The 14,002-nt window shown below is 38.1% G+C and overlaps 1 protein-coding gene across 6 annotated transcripts in view; it reads left to right on the top strand.

Moving 5' to 3' along the window:
• The window catches only part of FUT8 (fucosyltransferase 8 (alpha (1,6) fucosyltransferase)), a 342,950-nt gene that overhangs the window by 238,487 nt on the left and 90,461 nt on the right, over positions 1–14,002 (top strand). For all 6 annotated transcript variants that reach the window (XM_011949753.1, XM_011949756.1, XM_011949751.1 and 3 more), the window contains one exon: positions 4,535–4,649. In XM_011949753.1, coding sequence (XP_011805143.1) covers positions 4,535–4,649 — 115 coding nt within the window. The remainder of the gene's footprint in view (positions 1–4,534; positions 4,650–14,002) is intronic.

Below are 14,002 nucleotides of genomic sequence, written 5' to 3'. Positions count from 1 at the left end.
AGGCGGATCACAAGGTCAGGAAATCGAGACCATCCTGGCTAACACGGTGAAACTCCGTCTCTACTAAAAATACAAAAAATTAGCAGGGCGTGGTGGCGGGCGCCTGTAGTCCCAGCTACTTGGGAGGCTGAGACAGGAGAATGGCGTGAACCCAGGAGGCAGAGCTTGCAGTGAGCCGAGATCGTGCCACTGCACTCCAGCCTAGGCGATGAGCAAGACTCCATCTAAAATAAAAAAAAAAAAAAATTAACTTTTAGCTGAGCCCTGTAGCCCTATTATAGTTAAAGACTTCTGTGTTTCCATAAGCAACTCACAGTTTCATACAGATAATGACTTTCCCCCTCAGTAACTATAAAAAAAAATACTGTAGTCTACATAATAGTCCATAGAGGACTCAGTTTTATAGTATGAAAAAACTTGAAAGTTGAAACTTTGCCTACTCTATAAGACTTCAAGGTTAATTTCTGGCATTGTAGGTTTGGTTTTTGCAGCCAAAATCTCTTTCATGAAAAGAAAATGTTTTGAATCCTAGATGAGAATAACAAATAAGAAAATGGACAAGGCATTACATATTGGCCTCTTGCCCTGTTTAAAAAGGGTGAAAATGGAAGTAGAAAAGCTGCAAAGTGTCCTGTGTATGATTAATGTTGACACATGACACAGATGTCTGAAGTGCTTCACAAATGGAACTGTTATTCCAAAGCATTGTTCAAAGTTGTTCCACTATTAATTTAGGATGAATAGTCTAAATGTTGGCTGAGATTTTTAATTTTTAATTGAATTAATAGTTTCACTTTATTCAAAAGGGGCTATTATCACGGATTCTCTGTTAATCGGGTGTACTTCTAATGGCTTTCTGTGATAGTAAATAAGACTTTCCTGTGGGCTGCCATTGCATTTTTACTAAATAGTTTAGCATCTAGTTAAGAATCAAGAATAAAAGAGTACTAAGACTGTGTCACATACTCTTAGGCAAATTACAATTGTTGAGGGCATGTTTCTCCGTCTCTTAAGTGATTCCTTCTCATTGATCAATCCCCTTCTTCAGGGTGTTATAGGGAACTCACTATTGGATCATTTTTGTGATTGATTATCAGAACCACATGTTACTGTTACCCACATCTAATGGCTCCTTCCTCTTGGTAGTAGAATTGTTAGTAGATGCTCTTCAGACACAATGGAAAAGCTCAGAAACAACTCTCTGAGGGCCTCTAGCCTTTAAAAAAAAAGGGGGGGCTACCACGTGTATTACTATTTTGTGTGTCTTATCACTATGCATTTTTTTTGAAGAGCTATATGGAAGGTATTTCGATACTTTGTCTCAGAGATGTCAAAATAATTTTCCTGGGACACAAAGTAGGAGGTAGAACCATAATTGAGAAATTGGTATGTCTGGCTCCCAAAGCTCTCTCCTCTGATTCAGACTTTAATTTTTGGATATTTACATTGAGCAGAGTATACATTATTGTGCTCTGGACTTCCTCCTTTGATATTTGTTAGTGTAGTAGTTAGAAGCCTCGACTTTAAAATTCATTGCTTGGGTTTGATTTCCTACTCTGACATTTCTCAGGTTTGTGACTTTGAGCAAATTATTTAGCCTCTCAATGCCCGCCATTTCTTATCTAGTTTGTAAGATTATTGTGAGAATTAAATGAAATAATGTAAAGCACTTAGAATAGGTGTACCTATTTATTGTTGTTGTTGTTTTTTATTTATTGTAATACATCAGTTTTCCCTAAGTACTCTTGGAATCTCCAGATAATGCTTTATGTTTTTAGTTAATATAATCATTGTAAGTGATTTCTAGATGTGTAATTTTTCCGACAATATACGTTTCTAACTTTATAATTTTCATAAGCACATAATCCATACTCTTAAGCATGCCTTGAACAGAGGAGTTAATACAAAGTGTTGAGAAGGGATGAAGCTGGAGCTACACCTGGGTAAGGATTATTCCCTGAACCTCTCTACCATCAAACTGGATTTGTAAAAGATAAAAATTATCACCATTATCTCATTATATAAACTCTTGAAGGTTTTTCTTTTGCTACTTTTTCATTCATCTAAAGATACTTATTGAATATTTTGTCTGTGACATGCATTGTTCCACATGCTGATTTTAAACAACAACAAAAAGGAAACAAACAAATAAAAGAAGCAACCAAAAAAAAGTTCACTCTTTTGGAGCTTAAATTCTAGTAGGGCATGAAAGATAAGAAGTAAGTGATATTATATATCGGAAAATATTAACTGCTTAGAAAAATATATAATAAGCAGGGAAGGAGTGTTAGCAGCAGTGAATCCACACAGGCCTGCAGCAACTTGATTCTTGCCTCCTTGGAGGAAAGAATTTGGCCGGGGGAACATAAGGCAGAGTGAGAGATTGAGGCAAGTTTTAGAGCAGGAATGAGAGTTCATTAAAATGTTTTAGAACAGGAATGAAAGGAAGTCAAGTACACTTGTAAGAGGGCCAAGCAGGCAACTTGAGAGGATCAAGTGCGCTGTCTGACCGTTGACATGCGCCTGTATATATTGCTATGGTTCCAGGGTTTGCATTTCTTCTTACCTGATTTTTCCTTGGGGCAGGCTGTCTGCATAAGCAGTGGCCTGCCAGCACTTGGGAGAGATCGCTTATGCAGTGTGTTTACTGAAGTTGTGCACATGCTCATTTGAGGCTTTTTTTTCCTTACCAGTTGAGTGATCCTAGAGGAAGGTCATATAACAGTTAAAGTCTGCCATTTTGCTTCTTAGTACACATGCTTGAGCCAGCTCACACAACTCTTGAAAACTTATCAAGAAGCTGCTGATGATCAGCTTCAGTTGTTTTCTATCTATTTAGGAGACTGCCTTTCCCTGGCACCAGCTGCGACCAGTTAAATTATTTTAGAGAGATAGTTTAACAACTGCCTGACCATCACCTGATAGTCACCTGACATTGCTTGGGGGTTAAGAGGGTTCCTTCCCCTGCCCTCTCATGTCTGCCTAGCTACCTACTCAAACAGAAGGAGAGGGAAAACCAAGGGATGAGGGTGACGGGAGAGAGTGTTGGATTTTTAAGTGGGATAATCTGGGAATACCTTATGAAGATGGTGACATTTGAGCAAAGATTTCAAGGTCATTTAGGTGAGCCATGTGAATAGATACCTGAGAAAAGAGCATTCCAGGGCAGGGAAGAGCAATAGAAAAGCTCTAGAGTAGGAATATACCTGGCACTGTCAGGGGTTAGCAACAAGACCAGTGTGACTGAAATAGAGAAATCAAAGAGGATGGTAGTGGGAGATGAGATCAAAGACAAGGATGAGATCAAAGTGAGCCATATTGGGTAGGGTCTTCTAGGTCAAAGTAGTAATTTTGGCTTTGACTCTGAGTGAGCTGAGGAGCAAATTCATGTTAAGAACAAAGTAGTAACATTATTTACCTGATGTTGTAACAGGATCTGGCTGATATATTGAGAATAAACTTCAGACATAGGCAATGGTGGAAGCAGGGAGACCTTATTAGGAGGTTGTTGTAATCCAGGTGAGAGAAGATGGTGTCTCAGTTGGTAAAAGTGCTGGTGGTGATATGTGAAAAATTAGAAATTAGCTACAAATTTGCCGTCAGATTTGTAGAGGATGTTAGACAAACAGAGACTCTTGCTATTTACTTTTCTTTCTTGCTAAATGCAAGTCATAATTTTTATTTAATGCAATATAAATAAAACCATTTGTAGCAGCCGTAAAGTTTCTCTTTTTAGCTTACTGGAGATTTTACTTTACTCTGCAGGTAATCCAGCATGTTGTAATTGAAATTACTGATGCTAAACAGAGTGGGAATTCTGATGCTAAACAGTCATTTTATTAGTTTAGACCAGGACTCAGCAAATTATGGCCCAGAGACCAAAGCTGACTCATTGCCTGTTTTTGTAAATAAAGTTTTATTCAAACACAGCCACACCTATTCATTTGCGTGTTATCTATGGCGGCTTTCTGCTACAAAGGCAAAGGATCTTAGAGATCCATAGAGACTAAAATATTTACTATCTGGGCCTTTAATGAAAAAGTTTGCTGACCCTTGGTTTATACTGTTAAGAGTTGTGTAAAAATTTTCCTCTGATCTTTTTCCAGTCACTCTGGAGTGTTTAACTTTGAAGAGAAAAATTAAAAGGTGACATGAAATGATAGTAGAGAGAACCAAGAGGTACTAACAAATACTAACATCAACTTCTTTCTCTATCTTAATTTACTCATTTGTTTGCTTTGCATATTCACTTTCCTCCAGATCTCTGTAGTGCTCTATGTTGGGAAACAAGTGCAGCTGACTAGCTTGAACAAAAAAAGTGTATTTTCTCAACAGTGAAAGTTTACTATAGGAATGAATATTGGATTTTAAGAGACTAATTTTTGAATTGCACAACCTTGATAGAAAATAAAAGATGAGTACCAGCATCAATGTGAGCATCAATCTTTATGAGGAATTTGGCATTCATCTTAAGACTTTGTGTAATCCAGTCAAGCAGTACTAATAAGACCTCCAATGTTGTTTGTTTTAACAGGTCTATAATGACGGATCTATACTACCTCAGTCAGACAGATGGAGCAGGTGATTGGCGGGAAAAAGAGGCCAAAGATCTGACAGAACTGGTCCAGCGGAGAATAACGTATCTTCAGGTAAGAAGGTTGAGTTAAGAATAAATTTGAGTGAAAAAAAGAAGGATCATCATATAACTAAGAGTAATAATTTCAGTTAGTTTTTAGTCTTCCTGGCCCTTGCCTTTTGAAAATAAGTACTCACACATTTTACATATTTATTCAGAAAGACACCATGTTACGCCTTGAGTGGAATACAAAGATGGCTAAAACAAAGACCCTGTCCTAAAGGGAGCTACTTCTTCTTTTTATTTATTTATTTATTTATTTATTTATTTTTTATTATTAAACTTTAAGTTCTAGGGTACATGGGCATAACGTGCAGGTTTGTTACATATGTATACTTGTGCCATGTTGGTGTGCTGCATCCATCAACTCATCAGCACCCATCAACTCGTCATTTACATCAGGTATAACTCCCAATGCAATCCCTCCCTCCTTCCCATAATAGGCCCCGGTGTGTGATGTTCCCCTTCCCGAGTCCAGGTGATCTCATTGTTCAGTTCCCACCTATGAGTGACAACATGCGGTGTTTGGTTTTCTGTTCTTGCGACAGCTTGCTGAGAATGATGGTTTCCAGCTGCATCCATGTCCCAACAAAGGATGCAAACTCATCCTTTTTTATGGCTACATAGTATTCCATGGTGTATATGTGCCACATTTTCTTAATCCAGTCTGTCACAGATGGACATTTGGGTTGATTCCAAGTCTTTGCTATTGTGAATAGTGCCGCAATAAACATACGTGTGCATGTGTCTTTATAGCAGCATGATTTATAATCCTTTGGGTATATACCCAGTAATGGGATGGCTGGGTCATATGGTACTTCTAGTTCTAGATCCTTGAGGAATTGCCATACTGTTTTCCATAATGGTTGAACTAGTTTACAATTCCACCAACAGTGTAAAAGTGTTTCTATTTCTCCACATCCTCTCCAGCACCTGTTGTTTCCTGACTTTTTAATGATTGCCTTTTTTTCATTTCCTTGTGAGTATTGTTGAGTATCTTTTCATATGCTTATTTTCGTTGGCATATCGTCTTTGGTGAAAAGTCTGCTTAAATCTTCTATTTTTTAATTGGGATGTTTGCTTTCTTATGGGGTTATGGTTCTTTATATGTATTCTAGATATGAATCCTTTGTCTGATACGTATTTTGGAAATTTTTGTTTGGAAATTCTAGTTTGCAGCTTGCCTTTTAATTTTCTTAACAGTGTCTTTTGAAGGGCAAAAGTTTTTAATTTTGACAAAGTCCAGTTTATTAAATTTTAAATTTATGCTTCTGTATTTTGTATTTACAAAGTTTTTATGAAGCCTAAGGTGACTAGAATTTTTTTCTGGTTTCTTCTAGGAATTTTATAATTTTAGCTCTTACATTTAGGACTATGATCCATTTTGAGGAAGGACGTAAACTAAAAGTTGAGGTTCATTTTTTTGCATATAGTTATTCAATTGGTCTAGAATCATTTTTTCAAAGATTATCTCTTTCCTATTAATTGCTTTAGAACTTTTATCAAAAATCAACTGACTGTCGGGCGCAGTGGCTCATGCCTATAATCCTGGCATTTTGGGAGTCCGAGGTGGGCGGATCACTTGAGGCCAGGAGTTCGAGACCAGCCTGGCCAACATGGTAAAACCCCATCTCTACTAAAAACACAAAAATTAGCCAGGCATGGTGGTGCACACCTATAATGCCAGCTACTTGGGAGGCTGAGGCGGGAGAATCCCTTGAACCCAGGAGGCAGAGGCTGCAGTGAGCCAAGATGGTGCCACTGCACTCCAGCCTGGGTGACAGAGTGAGACTCTGTCAATAAATAAATAAATAAATAAGTAAGTAAGTAAGTAAGTAAATAAATAAATAAATAAATAAATAAACAGACCACACATGTGTGTCTGTCTTTCTGTTAGTACCACACTGTCTTGGTTACTGGCTTTATAGTAAGTGTTCCAACTAGGTAGGTGTGATTTATCCTTCTTTTTTTGAAATGTTGTTCATTATATGTTCTTTCCTTTTTCATTTAAATTTTAGAATCAATTTGTCTGAGTGTTGTTAGTACATAGAAATGCAATTGATTTTTTGTATATTGATCTTGCATTTTGCCACTTTGCCAAACTCACTTGGTGCTTTTTTGTAGATTTCATCAGAATTTCTACATGAAGTTTCATGTCATCTACAAATAGATGCACTTACTTCTTCATTTCCAATATGGATTCCAGTTTGCAGTAGTCTCTTTGAGTCATTAATCTTAATTAAATAGTACAATTTACTATTAGGATAACTTACAGTAAGCCACAAATTAATTCATCCTTCATTTAAAACTGAAATCCTTACCAAAGTCCAAATTTCAGCTTTTAGGTTTTCTTAGCAAGAGTTTTAAAACATTTTGAGATTCCTAATGGTAATGAAGGAATTTTTTAAATTCCTGAGAGTATACTCACTAAACTGCCAGCATTCTGACATTTTTCAGTTTACATATTTTTAGATATTCAAATTCTAATTATCAATAATAAAAGGCTTTCACAACATCATTCCTTATTAAGGGTATATAAGGGAATAAATATTTAGGTAATTAACGTCTGTGACCTGGAAATAAAATTAACGGATTCCAGCAGGGCACGTTGGCTCACGCCTGTAATCCCAGCACTTTGGAAGGCTGAGGCAGGCGGATCACAAGGTCAGGAAATCGAGACCATCCTGGCTAACACGGTGAAACTCCGTCTCTACTAAAAATACAAAAAATTAGCAGGGCGTGGTGACGGGTGCCTGTAGTCCCAGCTACACAGGAGGCTGAGGCAGGAGAATGGTGTGAACCCGGGAGGCGGAGCTTACAATGAGCCAAGATCGCGCCACTGCACTCCAGCCTGGGCGACAGAGTAAGACTCCGTCTTAAAAAAATAAATAAATAAAATAAAACAGATTCCATTATAGATGCTACTCCCTAACTCATTTAATCTTTGAGAGTAGCAACACCTAGTAGAAGAGAGGTTTTATCCTTTCAACTTTCTTGAATATACATTGAACTTAAATTATAATTTCTTTAACTTAGGTGTATCAGCCCAATGTGTACTTGTTTTAAAGTTATTTCTAAAGTAATTTTCTCTTTCTAGAAATACGCCTCATTTTTTTTTTTCAAGAAATGGCAGGTTTCGCTATAGTTCGACTCTGACCTAAGTCACAATACAGATCCAAAAACAATTTTCCAAATCTTAAAGCAGGTCTGATTTCCACATAGAAATAGAGTAATAATGGGAGTTCTGATTGTAACTACCAAGTCTCAAGATGAAAGTTTTTCTTCCACAATCCTGGTATGAGTTCCAGCGAAGCAAGAATTGTGGAGTAGCAAGATGCCTATAGAATATGTAGGCTCTTGAGCAGAGGCAGATTCAGGTTTGGGGGATACACCTGAAACCTATTCAACTTCTGGTGCTGTCTTTATGAAAAAGAATACAAAATATTAAATGTTTACAATTATTATTCATTATATTCGGGGTTTTTTTGTGTGTGTGTGAGATGGAGTCTCGCTCTGCCGCCCAGGCTGGAGTGCAGTGGGGGGATCTCCGCCCACTGCAAGCTCCGCCTTCCGGGTTCAAGCCGTTCTCCTGCCTCAACCTCCCGAGTAGCTGGGACTACAGGCGCCCGCCACTGCCTCCCGGGTTCACGCCATTCTCCTGCGTCAGCCTCCCGAGTAGCTGGGACTACAGACGCCCGCCACCACGCCCGGCTAATTTTTTTGTATTTTTTTAGTAGAGATGGGGTTTCATCATGTTAGCCAGGATGGTCTCGATTTTCTGACCTCGTGATGCCCCCGCCTCGGCCTCCCAAGGTGCTGGGATTACAGGTGTGAGCCACCGCGCCCGGCCAGTTATATTCTTTAATGTCATCACAAACACTGAATTAGCAATAGTGAACCACTATTCCTAGGGGAAATACAGAGTTAGGTTCCTGTGAGATCAACATTTTCATCAGCTGATTAACATTTATCACCTTGTTTTATGTGTGTTTCTATTTAAATAAACCTTATTTAATTTATATTGTTGATTCCTTAACATTGATAACTCATATGTGAAGAAAGCTTGTCCAACATACATACCTTCTCTGTAAAGCACACACAGTTTTCTTGCCCTTAGGAACACTGGACAGCACTTCACTACTGTGTTTTGGGGTCATTTTCAACAGAGAAACCACTGGAAAAAAAAGCACAAAAATGGGAAAACAGCACTAAATATACTGCAGAAAGGACATTTGTTTATTGTAAGAGATTTGAAACAAGAAGGCAGAAAGTCACCTTGGCTGAAATTATGTGCCTTGGAGAACTCAAAATTTTCATTGCATTTGTCCATGAATGACCGTGAAAGCACCACAAGTATTGATTTGGGCATTACAAATAAAGTTTAGTAGGTAAATTCACATGGAATCTGTGAATAGTGAGGATTGACTCCACGTTGAAAAAAGAACTCCTAAAAAATTACAATTGTGTAAAGCTGACAAATGCCACAAATACTAAACCCCAGAAAAATAATTTTTTAATTAACTGCTTGATACTCTTTATAATACTGTTTTCCCTTACGTTTTTTAGCTGCATACCCTTTGTTTGTATGACAGTGATCTGTAATGTTTTCTGAAAAGAGAATTGAGAATGATTTTGTAATATTAATATTGTCTATAAAAGGAATGGAAAATCTGAATAGATTTTTTTCTCTAGCATGGTTGATTTAAAATGTTGTTTTAAAGTTATTGATATTTGTAGTATGTAACATTTGCAATTTCACATACATACATACTTCATATTTGTAGTACTGCTGTAAGTTTGTGCCTTATAGACAGAAGAATTCAGATAATTTTATGTGATTCTCATCAGAAAAGGAAAAAATGGTTCATATAATTGCTTATGCTACATTTTTAATTGTGTACACTACAGTTTCAAGACTATTAGTGACAGAAGAGAACTTCTGTTTTGACTAGGCATCACTGAGAAATGCCTTCTTCATTTCTGTTATTACGAAGTAATAACATGCTAGGAACCATGGGACACATTCATATCACAGTGCATTCTCTTACCCTGTACCTATTTATGTCACAAAAATATCTGTCCACAAAAGCAACTGTGAACTATATAAATATATCTCTAAATCCAAACTAAATAATTCCCAGCTTAATTTCTCCATCACAGGATCCCAGAAATGCAGATGGCCACTTTATTTGCTACCCAACACTAATACCAACCCTGGGAAAGTGAGATGGCACCGAATTCTGAGAGACAGATATCTTAACTTATTTAACTTAACTCATTTAACTCATGTTGGTGAAATTTTACAAAAACACATCCAGGTAACATAGCACAAGCCTCTCCCAGGGCCTTTGAAGTGATCCATGCAAGCAAGGATCCCTTAAGCTTACATTTCAGCAAATCTACTCCTAAGGAAGCTCTTCTCATTGAACTAGGAGGGCACCCCAAGTTCCTAAGGGGTTCTCAGTCCTGCTCCCAAGATAGGAGATTACTTGAGAAACAACATTAAGAAACCTGAAATAGAGAAAGATATACTGCAAAATTAGATGAAAAGTAATAGATGCTGACCCTTTAAGACTGAGTTCTGTCTCTAATACACAGATATAAGAGAATGTCCAGATTGCCTCTAGTTAAAATTTTGTTTTAATTTAGTATTAGAACAGCAGCTTTCCATTAAAAAGTGCTAGCCTCTGACTTGGACTCACTTTCCATCTCTCCTTAGAGCCTGCAACACTTTCTCAAATTGACCAGCCTACAATTGTGTATCAGCTGCTTTTTTACTAACTGCCAAGAACCTTTGTGTAAGTCAGCCATACCCTAGGTATGAGTCTTGGTGATGGCAGACCATAACTGAGCAGCCTTTCCAATGACGTTTTTTTTTGGTCTCTGTTCAGTAACCTTCACTGCCTCCTCTTCCTGTACCCCTCCCCTCTGATTGCTTAGCTAACGATAGATTACTAAATGAGAATCCAAGATCAGGTAAGTCGTAGATACGGCTCATTGGTAAGTCATAAATGCATACAATTACATATCTGTGCAGTCAATTAAAACATATGGATATGCTCTGACCCTGAAAAATGAACATGATAGTTCTCACACATTAAATATTGTTCTGTGGTAGGTTGTCTAAAAAAGTTTGGATGTTTGTGTACTTGGATTATGCAAATTCACATATCATAAATTTGACCTATCTAAACCTAAAATACCAATTGTGATAAATTTAACAGGAGTGATGTATGTGATTTGCATAGCTTATGTCACTTGAAAAACCTCTCTGTGAAAGGTTTGCACATTTCTATAGAAAATGTCATTACAGTGATCTTATACTAGGCTCAAGGCTTAGGTCAGTTGTATTTAATAGATGATAAAATACCCAGATAACTCAAGGTCTTATTAAAATCCTTTGGTTGTGATAGGGAGCAGGTGTTTCTTCTTGTTCCTCTAGTATGTTAAAGTACATTAAAGGAAGCTATGAGATTGAAGAACATTTGTAAGCTGCCATTTCTGAGCACTTTCTGTATGCTTAGTATTATGCAAAGTAACTCTTATGATGCAGGTGTTGTAATGTTCAATGTGCAGGAGAGTAAATTGAGACTTAGAGAGGTTTGTACTTATCTTTGTCTTAAATGATAGTATGAGAGGTGATTCTTCTTTCTCTAGATTATAAAAACTTGAACTTAATAGTGATAGAATGTAGAATTATGTGCTAAGTAGATTAAAACTCTGATAATCAGAGGTATAGGTAGAAAGCCTGACATTTTACAGTTGAAATATTAAACACATCCTAACCTGTCCATTACATCTATGGGACATCTTCTTTCCAGCTTGTAGGAAATGAGTAATAGTTGCTCTTAAATTTTGTTCCATGTATAGTAGAAGTATCCTGGAAGATTCAAAATATATTTATGGACTAAGTAAATGTTGTCAGGAAAATGTCAGTTCTAGCAGATCAGACATTAGGAAAATGTTGCTACTAGTATGAATAGAAAGTAACGTGGACATTGGAGAATTTCCTTAGGTTTACTGAGGACCTAAATCTATGTGTCTCATTAAACATAAAATTAAAAAAAAAAAAAAGGTCTCAGAAGTTATATTAAAGCAAAATACAAAATGGAACAAGACCCTGGGGCTTTGCTTAGGGAGCATATATTTCTGCCCACTTTGTTGGAGGTTGCTTTTCCTTTTTGCCACCATGTTTTTACGGATTTTATTGGCCTAGACCAGAGGTCAGCAAACTACCACCCTTAGGCTAAATCCACCCAACTGTTTCTGTACATAAAAGTTTTGTTGGAGCATAACTGTGCTCATTTGTTTATATCACCTACTTTCAGGCTATAGTAGCAAAGTTGAATAATTTTTACAGAAAATGTACAGCCTGCAAAGCCAAAGATATTTACTGTCTCCTCCTTTACAGAAAAACTTTACTGACCATGGCCTAGACAGTGATGAAAATAATTTTTAAATGTTTTTCCTCCTATTTTCCCTTTCTTCCTCTTCCTGTTCCTTCTATTCCTTTAGCTATATATGAACTCTTGTCGGTATTCCAGGTGTCAGCTTTCTGAGCATATGCCTTTGTCTGCCTCCTGTTGAGGTTCCCACCTCCAAACAGTTATTTTTTTCCATTTTTGAGGCTAAGGATTTTTACTCGTTAGAGTGACAGGACTAGACATCAGGAGTTATGTAAGTACTCAAGAGTATACCCCTTGCTATGTTACAGATTGACCACCATTTTTTCACCTTTTGAAGGGCACAGTGATATATTTTTTTTTGAGATGGAGTCTCACTCTGTCGCCCAGGCTGGAGTGCAGTGGCACAATCTTGGTTCACTGCAAGCTCTGCCTCCTGGGTTCATGCCATTCTCCTGCCTCAGCCTCCCAAGTAGCTGGGGCTACAGGCGACCACCACCATGCCTGGCTAATTTTTCTGTATTTTTAGTAGAGACGGAGTTTCACCGTGTTAGCCAGGGTGGTCTCGATCTCCTGACCTTGTGATCTGCCCACCTTCGCCTCCCAAAAAGTACTGGGATTACAGGCGTGAGCCACCGCACCCAGCCCACAGTGATCTTCTTAAAATGTAGTAAAGTTACCGATGATAAAGCTTTCAAATGTGTACAATGATGTCTTTTTAAATATTGGGACCAAATCCCAATTTATTCTAATATCAGGTTCCACAAGAGGGAATTTGAAGTATCTCTGCTAATGAAATCAGTTTGCATTTTGATTTATCTTTGATTTTTTGCATGTTGGAGGTGAGGAGGGAATGAGGGTAACACTTTTCATTTAGTTCTTAATTTTCTTCTGTTCTACTCTACAATAAAGTTCTAGTGGTATATTGGAGCTATTATGGTCATGCTATTGTGTCCGGAATTGGTGGGTTCTTGGTCTCACTGACTTAAAGAATGAAGCCGCGGACGCTCGTGCTGAGTGTTACAGTCCTTAAAGATGGTGTTCCTTAAAGATGTTCCTTCAGCTGTTCAGATGTGTCTGGAGCTTCTTCCTTCTGGTGGGTTCGTGGTCTTGCTGTCAGGAGTGAAGTTGCAGACCTTTGAGGTGAGCGTTACAGCTCTTAAAGACAGTGCATCTGGAGTTGTTCGTTCTTCCCGCTGGGTTCGTGGTCTCGCTGGCTTCAGGAGTGAAGTTGCAGACCTTCGTGGGGAGTGTTACGGCTCATAAAGGTTGCGTGGACCCAAAGAGTGAGCGGCAGCAAGGTTTATTGCAAAGAGCGAAAGAACACAGCTTCTACAGTGTGGGAGGGGACCCGAACGCGTTGCCACTTCTGGTGCCGCAGCCTGCTTTTATTCCCTTATCTGATCCCACCCACATCCTACTGATTGGTCCATTTTACAGAGAGCTGATTGGTTCATTTTACAGAGAGCTGATTGGTCTGTTTTGACAGAGTGCTGATTGGTGCGTTTACAATCCTTGAGCTAGACACAGAGTGCTAGACAGAGAAGTTCTCCAAGTCCTCACTAGGTTAGCTAGATAGAGTACCAATTGGTGTATTTACAAACCTTGAGCTAGACACAGAGTACTGATTGGTGTATTTACAAACCCTGAGCTAGACACAGAGTACTGATTGGTGTGTTTACAATCCTTGAGCTAGACACAGAGTGCTAGATGGAAAAGTTCTCCAAGTCCGCACTAGGTTAGCTAGATACAGAGTACCAATTAGTGTATTTACAAACCTTGAGCTAGACACAGAGTACTGATTGGTGTATTTACAAACCCTGAGCTAGACACAGAGTACTGATTGGTGCGTTTACAATTCTTGAGCTAGACACAGAGTACCGATTGGTGTATTTACAAACCCTGAGCTGGACACAGAGTGCTGATTGGTGCGTTTACAATTCTTGAGCTAGACACAGAGTAC

The sequence above is a fragment of the Colobus angolensis genome, unplaced genomic scaffold (assembly GCF_000951035.1).
Source record: "Colobus angolensis palliatus isolate OR3802 unplaced genomic scaffold, Cang.pa_1.0 Scaffold3, whole genome shotgun sequence".
Taxonomy (NCBI): Eukaryota; Metazoa; Chordata; class Mammalia; order Primates; family Cercopithecidae; genus Colobus; species Colobus angolensis.
Note: the sequence above shows the minus strand (reverse complement) of the source record. Positions and strands in the feature narration are given on the sequence as shown.